This window comes from Podarcis bocagei, assembly GCF_964188305.1.
Source record: "Podarcis bocagei genome assembly, chromosome: 4".
In the NCBI taxonomy this organism is placed as follows: Eukaryota; Metazoa; Chordata; class Lepidosauria; order Squamata; family Lacertidae; genus Podarcis; species Podarcis bocagei.
The window spans coordinates 17,726,987-17,751,175 of NC_138128.1; the positions used below are offsets into that span (position 1 = coordinate 17,726,987).

At 43.5% G+C, this 24,189-nt stretch overlaps 1 protein-coding gene across 8 annotated transcripts in view; it reads right to left on the reverse strand.

Moving 5' to 3' along the window:
- Positions 1-24,189, reverse strand: part of LOC308584834 (uncharacterized protein) — a 228,757-nt gene that overhangs the window by 187,408 nt on the left and 17,160 nt on the right. For all 8 annotated transcript variants that reach the window (XR_014007041.1, XM_081189917.1, XM_081189919.1 and 5 more), the window contains exons 2-4: positions 23,358-23,492; positions 22,268-22,380; positions 20,183-20,278 (exon numbers count right to left, since the gene is read on the reverse strand). Coding sequence is in view for 7 of the 8 variants with exons in the window: in XM_081189917.1 (XP_081046043.1) it covers positions 20,183-20,278; positions 22,268-22,380; positions 23,358-23,492 (344 nt within the window). In the remaining variant the exon portion in view is untranslated. The remainder of the gene's footprint in view (positions 1-20,182; positions 20,279-22,267; positions 22,381-23,357; positions 23,493-24,189) is intronic.

The window sequence follows — 24,189 nt, forward strand, 5'->3', positions numbered from 1 at the left end:
TCATGAAAGAGGGAGAGGAAAAACAAAAGCTTTACCCATTTTCTTTATTCTGTGCAACATCTTGTCAGTTGTTGTGCCATACTTTTGTCTGGTGAAATAAGACAGTAGCCCAGACATATGCTAGCTAGAAATGTTTGCACTGAATAACTGGACAGTGCAAGTTTGCTCTATGACAGATGACCAGACGTGTGCCAATAAGACAGCTATGTCAGAGAAAATATTTTCTTCTGCTGATAAGTGGGAACTGAGTGTTACATATGTAGACATTTTCCTGTTGATATTTCGATAACAGCAGTTTAAAGGGAGCGCAAAGTGAGACAACAGTGATGCATTAGCATCTGACCAGGGTTTTGCAAATTAATCCTAAGGGAGCGTGCAGACTAGCAGGGCATCAGCTAATAAGGAAAACCTGCAGGCGCGACTCAGTTCAACAGTTGCCAGTGAGCAATGTTCAAGGCTTGCAGACATTTGCTTATTGTCGTCATGATCATGTACAAAGCACTCCTAGTTTGCAAAATGCAGGTGATGACAAGCAACCATCAGGAGTGTGAGTGGATCAGTTGCAGAAAAGGAGGAAAGCAGCCGTTTGCTGCCTACCCGTCACTAGGGTCAGGGGTGGATAGGGGGGGAAATTGCAAAGGAGGCAACAAGCTATGTTCACACAACATCACCTCTGACTTCTACTAGCCTCAGCCACCAGAAAGGCAGACGATAGATGCTCAAAGATTAAACTGTTTTCATTCTTAGTCACTGCCTGCTTTCAGTGACACAGTCACATCCGGCTATAAACAGTCACAGGTGTGCTTTTGTTTTTGTTTTACAGCCATGAGGACTGCAAGAGATTGTTGAAGGCTGAATGTTTCACCTTTCACTATCAGAATTTCCTCTGAAATGCAATGTGTGGGTCACCTGTGCGGAAACGACACCATTCCTATAATGGTGGCTTTATTTTTTTTAAAGTTCCTGGGTTCCTTTGTGAAGAGAGGTGAGGATATAAATTAAACTGTTGTTGGCATCCATCTGTCTCATGAAACCGCCTTCTTGACTGTTGGACACACTATTGGTTTCATCCGCTCAATCTGCCAGTCTGTCATCGCATGAAGGGATAGTCTCCGACTTACTCTTCATTCCTGGAAACAAGGTTGACTCAGGAGGCCAGGCCTAGTGAACACAGCAACACATCCTGGTAGATCTTGCCCCTACGAGGCAGTTGTGGGGACTGAAGGCCCCACAGTTGTTGCCGCCTCCTCCTCCTCCATCACCAGGTCCTTTCCAAGCAATCTGAGACTGTGTCTGCCTTTGCTCCTCTTTTACCACCTCTACTTGGCTTCTTCACCAGCCTGACACATTTATGTCTCTTGGCCTCTCTCCTCTTCTGCCTCTGCTTCTAGACTGCGCTCTGCCACAGCCTCTTCCTGCTCACTAAACCCTGTTCCTTCTTTGGCTTCCTCCCAGTCTGCTCCCCCTTCTCCCTCCAGCCACTCATCGCCATCCCACCACCAATCCCCTGGTTCTGAATTTTCTTCCCTTTGGGGTTCTCCATCTGGTGCTTACCACCATTCCTCTCCATCCACCCAGTACATGACAGAAGGTGGGAGGGTATACATCAGGGTTTGTTTTTAAGCTGCTGCTCTGGTCTATGAAGCGCAGCATTAAGAAGGTGAATGCCAGAAGATAATGTAATGCCAGAAGATAATGTTCATTCTATCATTCAGTATGCTGTGCTCTCTTTATGTACCCTCCATTCTTAGCCTGAGAAGAAGAATGAGATGGAGCTCAGCAATTTGCTGAACAGAAATTCTGCCAAAGCTAATTGTTAACATTTTGCCCAAACATAAAAAGGAGCATTGTAGTTCCTTTAAAGCAAACCAGTTTATTTTAGCTAAGGATGCTTGAAGAATCTGATTTTTGTGAATTCTGACATGAGCTGACCTGGATCCACAAATCCCAGACTAATGCAAGGAATGAAACACAGCTCTCGGATTTTGCACTTCTCCAAGTGTTTGGAATGCAGCTCAGAGCTCAAACAATACATCAAAATCTCTTTTAAAAAGCACTTTCTGACACAAAATAGGTTTAGAAAAGCATATTTTAAGAGAAAAAATGTTCAAAACGGCATCCTTAAATACTATTTAAACGCAGGTTTTGCACAGGTTTTTTATATTAGGGGATTAATGTGAAAATGAGACAGAATGGATTTATGAGAAAACACATTTGAAAGTGTCACAGACCGAAATAGACTGATCCATCCAGCACCAACTGTGTAGCATAAGCATTTGATAGCTTATAAAGCTGTTTGGTTCTCAGGGTGTCACAAGATGCTTTTTGCGTGCCTGTGTGTGTTTGCTGTGACAGACTAACAAAGACAACACAAAAGAATTATTACAGAATCGGAACTTTATTGGATTAACACAAATGCACACACATCCAAGCATGATGATAAACCAGCCACTTAACTTTATATTTGCCTGCTGAAAATCAGATAACAAACGACACACAAAGCAAATGGTGTTAAAATGTCAATTAATTTGCACTTCCGTTAACTTGTCTCTCTCTCTCTCTTGTCTCCTTTGGATTCTCAGTATGTACATACTCTTACTTCAGGGCTCGTAAACTCTTCACATCTCACAAACTAAGCAAAACTCTAAAGAGACCAGATACTTCCAAATGGCAGAGTTCCATGAGCACTCATCCATTTTCCCATTTGAAGAATGGTGTAGCAGCAACTTTGAAACAAGAAAGTTTATCCTCTGTGCGTCAAGCACCCAAATCCTAAAACCTGAGGGGATAATTCCTGAAAAGCTCATAATGAAAACAGAAATTGTGCAAATCGCACAAGCCCTTCACATTTTAGTTAGATGACATGGTTAGTAATGCTTCATTATTGCTAGTTATTTTTTTAAGCACCTAAGATCTGCTTTTGCAACCATTTCCAGAGGATTGGTTGGGTTTGTCTGTCACAGCAAACACACACACAGGTACTATGGCACCTTAAAAACCTTAACATTATCCTATGGCCTAAGCTTCATGAAGTAGAGGCAACTTCATCAGATCCAGCGAATGCAGTCCTCACCTGTTATAGGTATATATACATACATGGGTTGCAAGGGGAGGGGGGAATGTTAAGGTTGGAGGTAAACAGCAATAGATTGTGAAAAAGTACAATGCATGGCAATTCAGTTTGAGCTCAAAGGTTTGCACAGTGCCTTTTCACTCGTGATAACACAATCACCTTAGCATTGCTGATTAAATCAACACCTGTATTATACCAGGAAACCATTTTCACTATTCAGACGGAAATATATTTTTTATAAGTTGCAAACCAGCAGTTTCATGCTGCAGTTCACCTTTGACGTTCCTTTGGGTTGCCTCCAATGTTAGTTACTGCACTATTGAGCATGATGAAACCACAATTCCTTGTTTGTCAAAGTTCTGGTAACTATTTTACTATACAATAGTCCTTTGAGTATAATCCAAAGTAGTGGTCACCCTGACTATAAAACTCAAAGTGGCTGGGATCTCTGCCGTTTGCCCTTCGGATGTTGGAATCTGGGGCATTAGCCCCAGCCAGCCAGCCAAGATCTTGGTCAGAGATCATAGAATCATAGAGTTGGAAGAGACCACAAGGGCCATAGAGTCCAACCCCCTGCCAAGCAGGAAACACCATCAGATGCTGGGCACTGTTCTCTAGCAACATCTGGAGAGCCACTGGTTCCCCCACTTGGTTAACAATACCATGACATATTTGAACATGACAGGAGAACACAAGGCAGATATCTATTCCACATTTCAGAAGCTGCATCCAATCAGGCCATAGCCACACCCAGCACTATTATTCGGCTCTAAGAGTCATGGCTTCCTCTCCCCCAAAGAATTCTGGGAACTGTAGTTTGTTAAGGGTCTCCTAACAACTCTCAGCTCCCTTAATAAACTGCAGCTCCCAGGATTCTTTGTCGGGAAGCCATGACTCTCAAAGGGGAATAAGAGGGCTTTAAATATATGGTATGGATGCAACCCAAGTGTGAGCAGACATGTGATATCTAGGGGGAAATATATGGTGTGCATGGTGTTAATGAGATTGCAGAGCTGGGTGGAGCTATTTTCAGTCACCCTCTCCTAAAATTTTAGGCTAAGGTGTGATTAGAAAATAGTAGATGGCCTTATACCCAAGCAAGGAGCAATAGGGCTAAGTTAAAAAAGGGGGAGGGGTGAATAACCATGTGATGAACAAACCTTCAAATCCACTCTCCTTTACATTTGTTGCCAACAATCAATAAATTTCAGTGAGAAAATGGAAAATGCTGCAGAGTGTGATCAACCCAAAACTGGTAGGTGGAGCCTCAGCATCTCATTCTCATTATCACCCCTCATTACATTTCGGCTAGTTTAGGGTGGCAATCCATTCACCATGGCAGTCAATCATTCCCCTGGCAGCCTCTTGACATTATCATATCTCCTGACGAGCAGATAAATGGCGGGGGGGGGGGAGATGACGACTGGGAGGATTCATGACTGATGAACTCCTGCAACTAAGAAACCAGTGAATTGACTCACCTGGATTTTGTCTTGGGAAGGGAGGGGGGAAAGGGGGAGGAGAGTTGTTCCATTGTGAGCACTAGCCTACCAAACACTCCTACCATGCAAGCCCCATTTAAATAAGACCAAGAGGAATGCTGGGTACATGTCTCCATGATTTTGAGATGGGGGAGATCCATGTGCTTTAGATGTATCAAGTGGATGAGATCCAAGCCAGATGTAGCTAATGTGATGCAATCCATATATTGCTCCCATCATCCCTGATTACTGTCCTTGTTAGCCGGAAATGACAGGCACTGTAGTCCAACAATATCTGGAGGACACCATGATGATTACACCTGAACTGAACTCTCCCACATTGTACTGCTTTACCCTCCCACATGCTTAAACAGATTCCCCTCTGTTCCAGCAATCCTGGCCATCTAAGCATCTTTTTTCAACCATTGACTGACAAACCACCACCATTCCACACACCCTTCCCCCTTCGCTACAAAATTCCTTAGGGAAAACTGCAAATCCCACACTGTGCAACTGCTCTGTTCCACTTTTCTACCTTCTTTGAATTATTTGACACCCTGAGATGTCAATTTAAAAGGGGGAGGCAGATATGAATGAATGAATGAATGAATCTTTTATTTGTGTCAGCCATCAGCTATAGCAATAAAACAATACAATATACAAAGAATAGAAATAAAAAGTCAATTATAGAAAAATATTTTAGGATTTGGAACCAATAGTCAAATAGTGGATCTTATTCTGATTGTCCCAGCCAAAAACCTTGCAAACCTTTGCTGTCATCTGCTCATCTTGATCTGCCAAGAGAAAGGACACTGTGGCAGTGGTTGGGCGACCCGGAATGGACAATAAAAGAAGGGTGATAATCTCATTCCTCAAGTCTTTATAAAGAGTGCAAGCCAGAGGGGCATGCACCAATTTGGTACTGTCATCTCCATATATTTTAGAATTGCTAGGTTATGCATATAGGTTGCCAGAGAGTTGAAATGGGAAGGCGGAATATAGTCATAGCAGGGGCAAAATTTTCTTCTTGTGGCCAAGTTGTTCTGACACTCGATATCATTTAGGTGCTAACAAATTAGACTGATTGCTTTACTAAAACCCAAAGTGAGTAGATGTTGTGATGATAAACCACAAAAGAGAAGTTTTTGATAGACAATTTGAGTCCAGGCGCTCTTGTGACAATCTTGCAGCACTAGGGATATTAGACGGGGGATCTGAGTTTAGGCAAAGCCAATAGTTAAGGCAGATATTGAGGCACACGACACTAGCCTTTGCCCCAATAAGATCAATAAATTTGTGTGGTGTGCGCTGTGATGCCATGGGGAGGGTCATCCGAATTGAACAGGAACGTTTTATAGTGTTTAAAGGGTTCCAAAACTTAGTATCATATAAAACTCTTAGAGCTCACACATCTCATACTTACATTTGGCCTCTTAGTAATGTTGGAAATACGTCTTTGAAGAATTCCCTACATATGTATGTTAGCAATGTAAAGGTGTGGAATAGAGACACAAGAACAAACACTTTTCCTCTGCATTAATTAACAACTACAACAAAATCTCACCTTTTCACTCTGCATTAATTGATAAATAAACTAAGACAGTTCTGTATTTGAAATTAGACTGGGGCAGGCTGTTTTGCTCCTATTGTAAAGGACCAAGCACACCTCTGACAGCATTGGCCCCCAGAATCCCTATGAGGCTGTCCATCCATTTTATGGTAGGACTGCACTGAATAAACTTTTGAGGGTCCTCCATCACATGGAATTATTTTAACCTCAGCTTTTATATCAATAGGACTTCCCCCTCCTGACCCTCCCCCTCCCAGAATGTGAAGGATGCAAAGCAAAATGTCGGCAATCTAACTGATGGATATTGCCTCTCCCATCTCTGTCAGCTTTTCTAAGCTCCGCAAGGCTACAAAATTACTGTGTGAGAAAACAGATTCAGGTCAGCAACCCTGAATATAAAGTGCTTGCAATATTGGCAACAGCAAGAAAGCAATTGCCTGTGAATTCCTGGTGAACCTAAAGCAATTAGATTTACGAAAAGGGAAACTGTTAGAAATAAGTTCTCTATAAAAGGCGAACACCAATACCATCCCCATTATTCCAGTACATCAAGACCGAAAAACACTATCAAAATGCTTCAGAACTGTGGAAAGAAAAGAGTAGCCACTTTTCTCCAAGGTGACTGTGGAGCAGGAGAGGGCAGAATTTGGCATCTTCAACTCTGCTTAGTTATCATGGTGCATTTTAGGGGAGCTAAAGATTGTGAGGGACACTCTGCACTTTAGGAAGCTATTGCATTTGCTGTGGCTGCACTGGGGTAATTGCAAGGCTTCCATTTGTACTGTGGATTTCTCAGTAAAACACGGTGCAAATGGCAGATACAAGTCCTTAGATCACCGACCTGTGGCCCTCCAGGCATTGTAGGACTCCAAATCCCACCAGCCCTACCCTGCATGGCCGAAGGTTAGGGATTATTAGAACTACAGTACAACACCGTTTGGAGACCCAATCCTGCACTCAGTACATTGAGATATATCCCAGGGAGTCCTTGTAAGCTGCAATATCCTGTTGTGTGTCCACTAGACATCTGCTTTGCAGACTTTCAATTTCCTGCAGCATCTGAACTATAGATTTAAAGCAGCATCATACCAAGTTAAACACTCAACACATCCTCCAAACAATCCAGGGAACCGTAGTCTTGTTAAGGGCGTTAGTAGTAGTTTATGGTCACTGCTCCATAGCAATTGTGTTATACAATTCCATTCATAAGGATAACCATATAGATGGGTTTATGAAGCATTTCTGTATCCTTCTGGTGTGCTGAAGAAGAATTTCACGAAACAGTGGGTATATCCGGAATCACTGTTCACTATGTCTGTTTGCGGACCATTTCGGCAGTGTTGAACATCATAAAACAAAGATTTATGGCTTGTTTTCACCAGATAAGAATCTGACCCGTTGCTTCTTTCAGAGACTTGCATAGTCCACAAAGACTTTCAGAGACTTATAAGACTTATGTTTATTTGGTTCTATGTTTTCAAGAGAATCCATCAAGAGTGCATATTTTGTGATTTTCAGAGATTTGTAAGATTTATGTTTATTTGGTTTTGCAGAGAGTGGATATTTCATACACTGTATTCCATACTGTTCAATGTTCTGTATAGATTATATGAAGAGTTTATATTGACATCATATTGTTGTACTTTGTCATCGTGTTGACTTGGATATTACTGATAATTGTTTGCAACAGAGGGGCTTAATTGTTTGGTTACTTGTTAAGGGTGTTGACAGCTGTTAAAGGTAAAGGTAAAGGTACCCCTGCTCATATGGGCCAGTCTTGACAGACTCTAGGGTTGTGCGCTCATCTCACTCAAGAGGCCGGGAGCCAGCGCTGTCCGCAGACACTTCCGGGTCACGTGGCCAGCGTGATCAGCTGCATCTGTCGAGCCAGCGCAGCACACGGAATGCCGTTTACCTTCCCGCTGGTAAGCGGTCCCTATTTATCTACTTGCACCCGGGAGTGCTTTCGAACTGCTAGGTTGGCAGGCGCTGGGACCTAACGACGGGAGCGCACCCCGCCGCGGGGATTCGAACCGCCGACCATGCGATCGGCAAGTCCTAGGCGCTGAGGTTTTACCCACAGCGCCACCCGCGTCCCTCTGACAGCTGCTAGGAGACCCCTATTCCCCTCAAGGACCTACAGTTTCCAGAGTGGTTTAACAATGAATTCCTCTTCCAAGGGAGCTTATACTACTTTGACATATAGTGCAGATGCGAGACTCAATGGCGCAATGTTAGTGAATCTGCAAGAAGTACCACCAGTGTTTCCCAATCATTTAAAAACCTTATTTGGCATGGTTATTGCTTCTTTTCTTCAAGGACTATGGGCCTACATGGGTAACCAACATGGTGCACTCCAAATTTTGTGGACTACAACCTCCTGGGAGCTCCAGCCAGCACAGGCAGCGGGGCCAGGAATTGTGGAGGATATAGTCCAAAACATTTCAAGGACTCCATGTTGGCCATGACCAACCTAAAAAGGTTTAGCACCTCTGTCATGATTGGGCTGGAAGTCATTGTAAGAGCAATAGTAGCAGCAGCAGAAACAAAAGTCTAATATGTGCCACATCTCCTAGGAAATTTTTGCTACTGTTAATACTTGTTCAGTGAGCCATCTCCCCAAATGACAGGGTTGGAGTTTTTCTAAGGGGAAGAAAGGATCTCTAATGCAAGCTGCTTTGGAGGCTACCAACATTATCCATTCTCCAGCAGCTGTTGCTGAAACCACAGGGTTGCTGGCTCCTAATTAGATCCAGCTGCCCCTACTGCGAGCTCACTCATTGATGGGAGCAGGAAGACCGAGTGCCTGACAGTGGGTCTCTTTCCTGGCTTTTCGACAGACAGCGTAATTAACTTTCCTGCCCCTCTTAGAGGAACTATAAGGCAGAGCCGCAAAGGTGTTTGAGTGACTTAGAAAACATTACTTATGCATAGGAATCACAATGATTAATCACAAAGCCTCGGGAAACTGATTGGTAAGTTTGTAGTGGGGGAGGGGAGGAGAAAGGGTGCAGATTCTGGTTAATTCCTCCTGCCTTGTGCACACAAGTGATAAACCCAGTTATAAGAATGGCTGTTGCTACTAAGTGCTTGGTTCTGCGTACAGGTGGAATGACTAGGGATGGGACTTCTGTGTGAATTTCTGTTTTAGGGAAGTGTACATACAGGCAGACCCCTTTGCTGCAGCTCTGGATGGGGATCCTTTGGCCCCTTAGAAGGTGATGGGCTACAGAGACTATCATCCATGACCATGGCCTTGGTGGCTTCCAATAAGGGAGCCAAGTATCACATTCCTACTGAAGTTCTACTTCAGTCTTCTCTACTATCTTCCACCTAAGAGCAAGTGTTAAGTCTTCCTGATTTCTGCAGTTGCTACAAGAGAGAACATGAAAACTCCCACCAGGCCCATCCAGCTTGGCCAATGGCCAGGAATTCTTAGAGTTGTAGTCCAAAACATCTGGGAGACATTGTGTTGGCTACTCCTCCTGAGCTAACAGATATTTTCCTAGTTCCCCTTCAAATGAGATGCAACCAGAAGAGGAACAGGAAGCTTAAGTGTCTCTGCCTTTCTCCAGCTCATACAACAGCAGAATTCCCATAGCCCCCTGACTGTAGATGGAAGCACAAACATCTCCCCATGCTTCTCTGTCACATCCACAGATGCTCCAAAACTAGAAGTCTCCTTCTTTGGAGGTCTTTAAGCAGAGGCTTGACAACCATATGTCAGGAGTGCTCTGATGGTGTTTCCTGCTTGGCAGGGGGTTGGACTCGATGGCTCTTGTGGTCTATTCCAACTCTATGATTCTCTGATTCTATGATTCTGGAGCTTCTCAGACAAACAGAACAAGGGAAAGGACGAACACAAGCATTATTAGCTTGTTAGATAAACAAGAGGAGGGATTCATGGAAGGAGAGAAATGGTGAAATGGAGGAGAGAAATGAATGAGTCTATGGATACCCTCCACGGTGTCCAACCTAGCCATGGTGAGATGGGCGCAGTGCAGGCTGTAGGACACTGGTAGGGAACCGTAACCCCTAGCCAGGATATTCAATGGTTAGGGAAGAAGAAGAAGGAGGAGGAGGAGGAGGAGGAGGAGGAGTTTGGATTTGATATCCCGCCTTTCACTCCCTTTAAGGAGTCTCAAAGCGGCTAACATTCTCCTTTCCCTTCCTCCCCCACAACAAACACTCTCTGAGGTGAGTGGGGCTGAGAGACCTCAAAGAAGTGTGACTGGCCCAAGGTCACCCAGCAGCTGCATGTGGAGAAGCGGAGACACGAACCCGGTTTCCCAGATTATGAGACTACCGCTCTTAACCACTACACCACACTGGCTCTAGGGATGATAGGCATTGAAGTATATCAACACTAGGAGGGCCACAGGTTACTTTGTATATCTCTGGCAATGTTATTTCAATGTGGATCTTACATCATCAATATGCCTTTGCTGTCATGGATTCTGATATTGATCCCTGACCACTGGCCATATGGCCAGGGGATGATGGCAGCTGGAAGCCCACAACAATTAGTTTCCCATCTCCGTAATAGAGTTACTGCAGAGGACATGCACAGGTCTTCCTCTACACCCCACCCCCCCAATCCTAATGCTGGCCACAACAGACCTATTGTAACAACAAAATTCATCTTATTTTTCTGCTCTTCTTCTGGTACATTTACCAACTCATTGTGAGCACCAGCAGCTGAGGAAGAACACATTTATTCCTGCTTAGCCCCCACTTCTCTCCCAGTCAGAAAAGTAAACAGCCTCTTTCACTGCAGGTATTAAGGATGCATTTGTTCTCAAGCTGGTTATTCTTGAGTGCATTTGCTGTTGTCACATCCATTCGGTGCTTTGCTGTTTTCATGCCTATCTATCTGTCGCTCACTGCTAATAGCTCTAAAGTTCAGGTACTCAAGGGCAGTTTGTCAAGATGTGTGGATTAATATCTTGTCACATCTGGGCAGGAACGAGGCAATGATTTTTCAATCTGCACTTTACAGTTCTCATTGGAAAATGTCGAGAGTTTTCTTTCTTTCTCCTTCTCTTTCAGCGGATGTGAGGGAGCACTTAAAATCCACAGAGGGTGTATACTGCATGTGTGGAAGAGGACAGCTCCCTTGACTGTCCTTCTGCTGCAAATTTTACATCAGGCCATAAGAACATACATATTATGCCCATAATTCCTAAACGCACACATACACAAGGCATTCGTAGCAACCCTGAACAATTTCATTCGTGTGCATTTAATAAAGCTGGAGTCAAAATGTTCAGCTAATGCAGCTGCTACTAACAGCAACTCATACATCCTATTGTTTCATCGTATATTTGCAGGCCAGGGTTGCAAAATCAGACCCTCAAGTTGTGAAATGGGCAGTGACTTGAACCTGAATACAAATACTTTTCAGCCAGGATGATTACAGGGGCTGGGGAAGTGGTATTTTTAAGGATAACATATATCCCCTAGTTCCTACCAAGGTCAAATAGAATAACAGCAAGAGTAGGATAGGGGAGGAAGAGAGAGAGAGATATTAAAGCTGCAGTCCCTCCCTGGGGGAGGGCCATAGCTCACTGCCTGAACATCTGTTTTGCATGTGGTATGCCCCAGGTTCAAGCTCCAGTATCCCAAGGTAGGGATGTGATGGATCTCTACCTAAAACCCTGAAGAGCTGATGCCGGTCAGTGTATAGAATATTGATCTATATTGATCATGCAGCTCCTTATATTTCTAAAATGCAGTGGGACTTGTAACCAAGTGAACTAAAATATGATCAGACGGAACGTGGTACTTTTTCAGAGAACCCGCCCGGTTTGAAAACAGCAAAGAACAGCAAAGCAACCACATCTCCAAATATCCACATTCACTCTTCTAACCCAAGTGCTGTGGAGCAAAGAAGGAGGAATCGCAGAGGCTTCAAAATATACACCTGGCAGGCCTACAGCTAGCAATACTCTAGAGCAAAATATTGCGCACAGGAATCTTAACATCCTAAGTCAGGAAAAAACAAAAAGGCTTGGGAGCCACTTGAGGGAACATTTCCAGCCTTAACAACCTGCACAACTGTTATTAGATCAATTGGCAGTGCCCTACTTTCCCTACCATCGCTCTAGAGGTAAAGTAGGTTTTTAAGCAAGAGAAATGGTGTGGTTTTTTTAGCACTCCAATAGTGGGATGCCCTCGCTAGAGAGGTTTGCCTGGTGCCAACACTGCTGTCATTTGGCACCAGGCAAGAACATTTTCATTCGACCCAGCATTTAAAATAAGGGTGAACTAACATTCAGGTCACCCTTCTTCCCTCCCCCCCATGCAATGGGAAACTCAACTACAGACATTGTCATGGCACCTTTGCTGGAGGACGAAGGTCCAGCAATGTTGAGGTCCCACACAGCTCTTTAAATCTTTCAGTAATACCTGTATGCTTATGTTATTGTTTCATCTTGCTGTTTTAACTTTTGTAACCCCACTCAGAAATTTTCAGATGTTAACAATCAAGCTCACTTCTAAAATTGATCTAATAAATCTGCTCCTCTAAAGGTAGGACTGGCAATCACCAAACTTCTTGGAAGAGAGAGTCTTAAGTGCCATTTATTTAGCTGCGACTTGGTTTCCATCACATTGCTGTTCTACGAAGTAGGAAAATAAGTGGTAGCAGAATAGTTGGCGATTTTTGTTCAGAACAGCAAGACTTTTGTGGGGTTTTGGTACTGTTTGCATCTACTGCATTGTCTGCTGAACCAAGTTCCTGGTAACTGGAGAGGTTTGCATCATCATCATCATTTTTTATTTATATGCCGCCATTCCATAGTTAAAAAACGATGCTCAAGGTAGCTTATAGCATAACAAGATTTACATAATTACAGAAGTCATAAACAATAAATAAACCACATCAAAAAATGCACAACCAAATGGAAAACCATTTCCACATAAATCAAAATCTGAAACTAAGAATACAGCATTGACATCACAGTTTAAAATGACATAGGTAAAAAATAACAGCAATTTAAACAAAAACAAAACAAAATGGAGTCCTCTCTGCCCAGCAGCAGTGGCAGCAGTCCTTTATAGAGCCCACTCTGCATTAACAGAATTAGGCCTACATTATGAATCCTGCAGGTCTTCAAGTGCAGTATCTTTTTCCAAGAACAGCCTTCCCCAACCTGGTGCCCTCCAGGTGGAAGTTGTGGTCCAAAATATCCAGAGGGCATTTGGTTAATGAAGGTTGCTTTAGACCAAGAGAAATCAGTGTGTGCATGTGGGTTATGTGTAAGAGGACAGTACATAGGTAATCTGCTGTGCTAGAGTACAAACATGGACTCACCATTTGCTTTGGATTCCTTCCTAGTCTCATCAGCTTGCCTGCCTTGTTGTACATGTCTATCCCAATATTTCTTGATCCAATCCCTCTTGCAGTTTCCCTGCCTCTAATTCTGCCTAGTCTTCCCATCCTGACCTTGACAGCTGGAAACTCACAGCTGCAGTTGTTTGCTTCCAAACCTTTACCTTAAAACAGAATTTCCACCACCACTAGAAGCTCTGGCTCTTTAACAGACACAGAAATCCAGTCAACGCAGCTATTTGCATTCTTGCATCTACATGCTGTGAAACATGGCACCTTCGAATTTCTGCTTGTCATGGGGCTGCTAAAAGCATCAGTGTCTCATTGAGGAAGAACACAGTACTCTCTCAAGAGAAAATGATCTGCCATTAACTAAGCCATTTTCTGTTGGAGTGCTCTGCACAAAACGGAGAAATGCAACAGGTACAACACGATGTGTTAATTGGATTTCTGCTGGTCAATATATTTGATAAGGCTAGGAGGGAATAAGTTGAGGGGCCTGACTAGAAAAAGGGCTTAATCCTTGGTGGTAGAGCTCAAACGCAAAAAGCAAGGGAGGGAGACAACTCATTTAATTCCAATAATGCTCTCTCAGTAGTCTAGGCTGAATGCTGGAAGGGGGATGGTTTCACCAACTTTTGGGGGCCAGTAGGCATATTTGGAATTTTGAGAAAGTGTCATGGTGTCATGAACTGGCAGGATGACACTGAGGAGGAAGAAGAGGAAGAGAAGCCTGGAAAGGGATGTAGCTGGGAGTGGGACACGCTGGGGATGGGGAAGGAGAGTTTGGTGTAGGAAGTACTCATGGGGTGATGGTGAGGGGATGGGGGTCAAGTGCACAGGGACCAGAGCAGCAGGACCCACTTCAGCTATGTTTACCTTCTTGCCCAGTTCCTGATGCCACTCTAAACCTTCTTGAACATGAGATATAGTTGTTTTGTCACAGCTGATTCCCAGTAATCACCAGCTTCATAAGAGGCCTCCTTTGAACAGAAAAGAGGTCAACGCCTTGTGTGATAAGTGAAACCTATATTGAGGTTACTAGGAGGAAAAGAGGGGACATGAAGACGGTATGATCTTTGTTGTGCAAATGAATAGCAACCGCTTTTACTAGGGTTACATGAAAATATGGCTCCTACTCCATTTGTCCATTTTAAAAAAATGTACAGACACCCATTGCAAGAGAATTTAGATGAGCTGAAATTTTACCAAAAAGGAAAGACAGTGAGGGATATTCAAGCCTCCTGCTGTGGATTTTGATTATGAGCCAATTATTGCTGCAGTTGCCATGAATGCTTATTAGCTGAATTTCAGGAACAGGCCATTTAAAAACTCAGACCTTGAGCAGTAGCTTTTGTGCTTTGATAGAAAACTGAAGCCTCCTATGCATAATGTCATTCGGAAGTAGGCAGAATAATACTAGTGGGGCCCAGACTTGAGCAGAACCACCATCATATCCAAAGTGCCAGCAGCCCCTGCTAATCAGGGAAGAACTCTAGGGTGATGGGGTGGGTGGGCTTTTCAGTTTTTCCTACCTACGCCAGTGATTTTCAACCAGTGTGCCATGGCACCCTGGGGTGCCTTGAATGATGGTCAGGGGTGCCGCGGGCAACACTGGCCTCTGTCCAGTGTTCTTTCCCTTCCTCCTCCGATACCCTCTCATGTTTCTACCACCCAAAGAATTGTGCGGCTGTTTGTTGCAGCAGCCCTGGCTACAAGCTCCGCAGGTGGGGCTGGTCAGGGGGTGCTGGTTGCCAGGAGCGGAGGTGGCCTCGGAGTAAGCAAACAGGTGAAGGAGCCCAGCCAGCCAAACAGTCTGCCAGCTCTTACTGTTGGTAATGGACAGACAAGTCTCAGGCCCCTGTGGGACAGTGTGAGGAGGCACCTCTCTCAGGGGCATGGGGAGGCAACTCAGAGACCAGGGGCGGCAGCTGCAGCTGCCCAGAGGACTTCCAAAGAGAAGATGAGGCTGAGGGCACACTCCAGAAGGGAGGGTATTCGAAAAAGGGCGAGAGGCTGCCAGCTCTGCAGGGAAGGGATGACCTAACTGGGCTCCTGAGCCCCACAGGAGTGCTGCAGAAAGAATGTAGTTGGTCAAGATAGCAGTGTACTCAAAAAGTTGAATACCTCTGACCTAAGCAAATAAGCAGCGAGTCTTAAGATTTTTATGTCTCCAGATGCATGCAGAATTCTTCACACAGGCTTGCATTTTCTAGAACAGTAGCTATGAAAGTCTGCTGCAATAAGGAGGATTTTGTTGCACCTTAAATGCTTATGTAGCTTATGCTTTCTCAGAAAAGAGCTTGCTTGCATCAGATACATGAAGCAGACAATGAAATTGGCTCTGGACTACAAGAGCTCACTGCACAATAAATAAGTTGGCCTTCAAGAGATGCCATAAGACACTAATTAACTTTTATGGACATCTTACCTGCAGTTCTGTACTATGACTTGATATCATAGTTATTTTGAGGTAAGTGTATTCTCTGGAACATTTATCCTCTCATTCCTAAAGTGGATGTCCACTGTGCCTACTGGGGGGGGGGGAAGACACCCTTAGCTAACCTGACAACTTCCAGATGTTTAGGACGACAATGTTCATCAGCCATTCCTGATGATAGCTGGGGCTTATGGGCATTGTAGTCCAAAACAACTGGAGGGCACCCAGTTGGCAAAGGGTGCTACTGGGTTATAGAAACTTGCAACCCATCATGCTTCACCCTTTCTAGGCTGTGAATGCACATTGTGGTCACTAGAGAACATCCCCGTTAGAATATAAAGAGCGCCTTGCCGGATCAGACCAAAGGCCTACCTCGTAAAGCATTCTGTTTCCATAGCGACCAGCCAGAGGCTTTTGGGAAGCCCACAAACAGGGCATCAGCACAACAGCCACAATAACACTTGTGATCTGTAACAGCTGGCATTTAGAAGCATACTGTCCCTGTCTTGAGGTGGCATAAAGCCATAAAGACTAGTAGCCATCTTCAGTAGCTATGGGCTGTATTAATCCTGGGATCAGTACCTTGTAGGTGTGAGTTGGTGGGATAAAAAAAAATGCATTGGGCCAGTGAGATGTAGCAGCTATGGCATAGGGCATAGGAAACCAAGGTTCAAATTTCTTCTCAGCCAGGAAGTACACCCATGGTTTACGTGGCAGTAGTATTCTGAGACACCGAGTGTTTAAGTGAAATTTACATATATTTGAAACACCATCGAAAAAGCCTGCAAACACTCCTCCCCTCCCCACCCCGTTCTGCCCCTTTTTGTGACTTTTTGGGTTACTTTCTGGTTTGGTACAATGTGTATGCGCAGCCGCACAAATATTGAATGTGCGTTAAGGGGGGAAGGTTGCCTGTACATTGAGTACCATTTGGCCAATCATAGTCTCTCAGTCTAACCTGCCTCAAATGGTTGCTTTGAGGATAAAAAGCGAGGAGGGGGGAGACCATGTACGCCACCTTGAACTCCTTGGAGGAAAGATGGGTTATAAACGTAATAGTAAATAAATAAAACATTGGCTGAGGGGAAGCAAGCTCTACTTAATCCTCCTTCCCTCGACTTTACCACCTCAGCCAAAATGGATAAGCAGTAATTTCAAATCCCAGCCTTGACACAAGACGTCTCAAGAGAAGAGTTCTGACCCTCAAAGAACACAGGTTGCTCAGTGCTGCCTGATTAAAAACATGAATAATCTTTATGAGAATGTCTTCCTTACATGTTTGAGCTGGGTGGTTATTTAAAAATAAATAAATAAGACCAATGCACATAAAAGTCTATGTCAAGACAACTGGCAAATACTTGGGGGGACGACCCTTTTTTTTAATGTGAACTTTACACAGCTCAATCTAGTATTTTTATATTTTGTTTTGAAATATCTTATTCTATGCAGAAAAACTGATGGAATACAAAGATGGAAAGGAATTGCATTTCTTATTACTCTTCTGCAAACCTTCGCCTCGAAATCAAGATAACCTCGTATTTTAGACTTACAAAATAAGCTGTAACATCTCTAAGGGAGTCATTAGACTACCTTGCAAATTGCAAGGGAATCGCTCCCTATTACAGATTGTTATGATATCCCTGGGCTGTCCTCGGTCATGTCAGTGAACTGTTAAAAGCTTTCTATGCCCCTGTTCGATGTAATGCATTAATAATGGCTTCACTTAAAAAACCAAAAACAAAACTACTCACCACCTTTTCCCCTCATTAGCCGGCTTGAATGCCCAACAATCAAGGGGGAAACGACTCAGACTATAGGAAATTTTAGAACTATACATTCCAACATCCTTTGGAGTAAAGAACCAGGTTTAACCAATTCCTTCTTTCTATGTGTCCTCAAAAGTAAGACAATGCCAGAGACGAAAAGTTTCAATAGCTACAGATGTGTAATCTTCAGTGGAGGACAACAGGGGCCTTGCATCCATTGTGGATATTCCAGGATCCCATCCCTGAAATTTTCTGATATAAAAAAGTAAAGGCAGTTGGCTCATAAGGACAATTCCAAAATCTACATGATCAGGCCAATCAAAATGTCACCTTTTTTTGGAATTTAAAAAGATGTGTTCTTTTTGCCATGGTCTGCCACCTTAGTAGCAACCTCTGAGCCATGTACTTCCAACAGAAGTCTTCGCCTTCATTTCCAGGACCCATGAATAGCTTTTACAAATATTTCAAAGTGAATTTTGCCTATAGTGTCATTTACAGATCCAGAACTGGCAGCCTCTCAATAGCTCGTAGCCTATGCTAGAAGTGATGACTGCCAGAATTCCAATCAGACCCTCAGGAATCAGTTGAATGTGCACAGACCACCGAGATAAAACTTCAAGCTGTAAAGAACCAGAAATGGCAGACTAAGCAGCACTGTTTTTAATGGTTTCGTGTCAGCACTCTAGTCAACTCCCCGGGAAATAACCACTGAAAAATCCTCGTTTTTATTCCAGAATCCAACCTTATCGCTGCAGCTCCACAGTTTCTCCCACCTTATATCTTGCGTGCTCAAGGGAATGCCTTTATGTTTTAGACATTAAGGTAATCACTGCATTAACAACTAGAGATTCGAAACATCGGCTGAGATTCTTCCAACATTCCCCCCATCAGAGCTAAAGGGAGTTCTGGAGCTTCTGCTGAAATGTGCAGATGTCAACAATTCCTTGTTATACCTGCTATGGTTTAGCTTCTGGGTCACATGAAAGTCATACCAATGCCGAAAGTGCATCAATGTCATTAAGCTGCACTAGTGGAAAAGTTACCTGGAATGAGCACTCATGTTTTGTGTGCCCACAACTACATACTGATGACCTCAACCCACTCTCATCACAGCACCTGTATCCAAGTTTTGATTCCTGTTCAAGACTTCAGACGAGTTTTAAGACAGAAAGCCAATGACCTTTCCCCCCCCCCCGAGGTTGTTGGGATCCAACCCGCATTAGCTCCAGCCAGCATGGCCAATGGGTAAGGATGATGTGAGTTGGGGTCCAACATCTGGAGGACACGAGATTCCCAGCCCCCTGTACTAGACACATCCCTTCCTTCTCCCGAATATTCGTAATACATAATCCAACAAGACAGAGCCAAGTGTGGTACACAAACACACAAAACGGCTTTTGCAGAATCACATGATCACACCCCAGCAGAGATTGCCTGGGATTACCAACTGCATGGTTTAATTTGGAAATGCAGTAAAAATATTATAAACATAAGGAACCACAGAAAGAGAGGGAGGGGAGTCAATATACAATATATGAAATAACTTGATTTTTAAGAGTTTTTTTGCTTATCATACAATGAAAATTATAAATAATTTGTTTTTAAAAGGAATACCAGCTGCGTTTGGTTACCTTCAAGAGAAGAAGAAGAAGAGTTTGGATTTGATATCCCGCCTTTCACTCCCCTTCAGGAGTCTCAAAGCAGCTAACATTCTCCTTTGCCCTTCCTCCCCCACAACAAACACGCTGTGAGGTGAGTGGGGCTGAGAGACTTCAGAGAAGTGTGACTGGCCCAAGGTCACCCAGCAGCTGCATGTGGAGGAGCGGAGACACGAACCCGGTTCACCAGATTACGAGACTACCGCTCTTAACCACTACACCACACTGGCAGCTAGGCACACAACCACTAATCTGAATGCTTGAATCCACCCATTATAAAGATACAGAGAGCTTCGCCAACATCAGGCAACTTCCTGGTTGCTTATCATAAGCAATCTCAGCTTACAATCAGGAATTCAAGGTGAAAGCGATTTCCATTCTGGCCTATCTTCAGCTCAGTTTTCATGAAATGGTACATTTCTCTCTTTGTCCACTATGTAACATAAATTAAGTGCTTATTTGCCTAAGTTACAAATTTAACCTAACAATGCAATTATCTGCGCACCATCTACTTCCATGGAAAGGAAATATCAAAACAATGTAAAAAGATTTAAATAATAATAATAATAATTACTTATCAGTTGTGGGCTATGTGGTGAGCAAATCTGGTTGTATTTGCTGGGTCGTTCCAGACATGAGACAAAAAACACAATCTGCTTCTGTTTCTGGCAGAATTCTCTGACTTTCCAACTTGCAGCTTAATGCCATAAGACGCTACTCAAAATGTACTAAGGCCGTGCGGTCGTATCCTTCCACAGTGGGCTTTAATTGCCATGCCACATTAAGGACACCGGATGTAACAAAGCTTAGGTCACCACATGGCTAGAACCTCCCCAGAAAAATATGAAACTTCTGACTCACCATACTGGCAGCGGGATCCCTGAAATCCTGCTGGACACTGGCATATCCCACCGGAGCATTTCCCTCCATTGAAGCAAGTGCCCACAGAGCACAATGCTGGAGGAAAAGGGGAGAGACAAGGAAGCAACAGTTATATGCAGCATCCATGAGCTTCTCATACCGCTAACACTACAAATGTTGCTTGAAAGCGAATGTGCACAAGTCCTCCCTCCAGGAAGGGAAGGGAAGCATTATTAATAAAATAACCCTGAGGGCTTTTGCGCACATAACAAGGCAACAAACTATAAATGCATGTTCAGACAACAGGGCGATGAAACATTTCAAAAAGAATGGGAAAAATTTATGTCATACATAGGAAGGATAAGGTGAAATAGTGAAACCAGTAGAACTAAAATAAACCTCATAATGTGAAATACGAAGAAAATTTCTGGATAAAGAAAATAACAAAAAGTAAAATGTACAATGTGATTCATGTAACCAATGGTAGTTGTAAATAAATATAGACAGACAATAAGAACAAGAAGCCGAAAGCACCAGCCTGAAGATGACGAGTGAGACCTCGTCGAAACGTCGCCTAGACACCCCAACTCTTACACGGGAAGATACCCGAAGACACCAAAACCTGCATTCCTGTACCCGTGAAAATCTACGAAAGACAATAAGAATTGTATATACAGGAGGATTTATCTGACTATATAGACACTCTATGGACAAATACGAAAGAAGAACAATAATATACAAAACAGATGAAGACAATGCGAAAAAGTTAGATGTGATATAAAAGGCCAGAAGAGGGAAGGAGGGAAGTTGGCTCTGGGGAGCAGGTGTAAATGTGAAATGTAATACAATATGTGTATGTGGAGTGTGCAGATGAAAACCAATAAAGAATATTATGGGGGATATAAATGCATGTTCAGCAACTGGCAGCTGCGTTTTCCTAACATGTGTGTGCACAATACACCTGCATCCAGAGTTTCAGATTTCATGCTTGGGACTGTCCTACGTTGTTGTTATTTTAATTAAATGTAAAGGCTCAGTGCTTTATGCTTTGCATTAAGAAGGTGCCAATCCTCAGGGCTGCGAATGTCCCCTCTAAAACCCTGGAGTCCTGCTGCCAAGCAGTAGAGATATTACCAAGCTGCATGGAGCAAACGAGATGGATCAATGGTCAGACTCAGTATTTATTCAGTTATTTTATTAAATTTCTATGCCACCCTTCACCCTAGAATCACAGGGCAGTTTACAGTATAAAAACGCAAAAACACGTAACAGTTAAAACAAAGAACAATAACCCCACACGTAGCCAATTTATGGCCTTTCAAACTTGGTAATTATCCAAAGGCCTGAAAGAAGAGGAACGTTTATGCCTGGTGCCAAAAGATAGTAAACAAAGGCGCCAGGTGAGCCGCTCTGGGGAGAGCATTTCGTAAGCAAGGAGCCACCGCAGAAATGACTCGTCTCTGGACCTCTTATGGAAGAGGCACACGAAGAAGGGCCTTGAGACGATAATTGCAGGGTTCAGGTCAATTCATATGGGGAGAGGTGGTCCTTGAGGTATGGAGGTCCTGAGCCATTTAAGGCTTTATAGGTCAAAAAGCAACACTTTGAATTGGGCCCAGAAGCTAACTCACAGCCAGCGCAGAGTCAGGCCAGAATTGGCGTTATATGCTCAAACTGTCTTGGCCCCCATGAGCAGCCTGGCCACCAAATTTTGCACCCACTGAAGTTTCCAAACCTCCCTCAGAGGCTGCCCCACATATAATGTGTTGCAGAACCTAGAGGTTACCAGAGGATGGGCAACAGAAGTTAGGTTATCCCTCTGTTCAGATAGGGGCATAGCGGGGCCACCAGCTGAAGCTGATGGAAGTCACTCCATGCTACAAAGACCATTTGAGTCTCATGCACAGCCAAGGATCCAGTAGTACCCCCAAGCTGCATAGCCACTTCTTCAGAGGAAGTATAACCCCATCAAGTATAAAGGAGCTTCTTGTGTTCCTGTTTTATTTAAAAAAATAAATAAGTCAAGAAGCATCTTTAAAGAATAATAAGTTAAGCAGCTCATGGCATTCTACAATCACAACTTACAGTGAAGGCACCCAGCTTCATCATCTTTCTTCTGGCTCCAACCAGGGCAGCACTTAAAGATAGTATGATGTTCCATGCTGTACACTTGCTTATAAATGGTATAATAGCTTGTCCTTTAAAAATAATCATAGTAAAAGCACAGTATAAGATAGTGCTAAGACAAAACACTGCCCTACTTTGTTCAGGCAACAGCTATGGTCTACATCCAGCACACAAGGAAGAAAATAGCATCTCTGTTTTGAGACACATTATCAGTTATTGCATAGCAGTGGTTTTCAAACTTCCTTTCTTTGGGGAATGCTGTTGACATTGAACTCACACCTGATTTATCCTCCATGCGTCTGCCATGGGACCCACATATTACAGAAACAGGAAGGGGCAAAAAAATATTTAGTGAGTATATTGGAGGTTACTGCCCCCACACTTCTGCTGCGCTTTTCTGCTTGTGTGGTGGCACCTCGGTAAAACCGCTTCTTGCTGTTTGTAGCAGACTTTTCCCCGGAGGCAGAGGACAACAGAAGTCATACTCAAATTCACAATCAAGAGCTTCTTTATTGCTTGACTGGTTGTACAAGCATTTCTGTTACTATTATATACAAGCTATTTACATTCCTTCTTTCTCTCTCCAGCATGGCATAATCTCAGTCCAGTAATTAATCCTGACACAGCAAAACTCACAATATCAGCAGCACACATTGTCTTATTTCCAAACTTGTTATCAGCGTGCGTGCTGACAGTGTGTGTGTGTGTGTGTGCGCGCACGCGCACACACACACACTTTCCTCATGTGGAAATTGCAGCCTGCAACAACCTCCTTTTATTTGCACCTCCAGCTGACACCAATCAAGCCTAGAGTGCCACTCTTACACACTAAAGAAAATTTCTGGAACCCTCTTTAAAGCTTCCAATAACTTTTCTCTGTTTCTTAAAAAATGTTTTCCTAACAGAGTAAAGCAAAGGTGTGCACTCAGCATCCCTTAACACTTAACGAATGTGTGGTAGGTGATCCTGGGTATGCCCGCTTAATTACGATGATGAAAACTGCTTCACTGATCAAACCATTCTTTAAAAACACAGGACCACGTGTTACCTTCTCTCATAGGCCATGCACCATCTCTGTCCTGCACAGTCCTGCTTCCACATCTTCACCAAACGGGTAAAGGCTTGAACACATGGCTGGCGATGCCCCACCATGGCCAACTCTTGCTCGGAACAGACATTTGGCCTGCAATTTTGGGACAAGAAAATAAATCAAGAGCATGCACTGTGGACACACAACACCAGATAACTCTGTCAAACACTCCCAATTCTTATTTTGATTACCCAGATATGAGTCACCAACACCTTCCTATCTACTTTATGTTGTAAACAGCACGTAATTTTAGACCAAGCCTCTTCACCGGCTGATTCACACATAACTTGATCTTCAACTGCTTAATTGCTCAGCTATGAATAATTAGCAGATGGTTGTACAGACCTGAGATGGAAAACCTATAGTCCCCCAAATACTGTTGGACCTCAATTCTCAGCATCCCCAAGCAGCACTGACTGGATTATGGGAGCCATTGCCCAGCAACATCTTTTAAATGTGTTGTGGGAGGGGAATTATTGGTTTGTTTTTGTTCTTATTTTTATTATGTATTTTGTGTTTTTTTAATTGTAATTTTATCTTGTGACACCCGCCCCCCGAGGTCTATGGATAAAGGGCAATATAAAAGTTATATAATAATCATCATCATCATCTGAAGAGTCACAGGTTCCCATCCCTTGTCTATTGAGTTCACTTTCCCCAACACACTGTAGAGTGGCTCCTGGTCAAACGTAGCTCTTGGAAGTCCCTTATCACTGGAGGTCCTCTGTTCAAATGTCACCACAGTGATGATCTCATTAGGTGGCCTTAGGCAAGCCACCCTTTCTCAGCC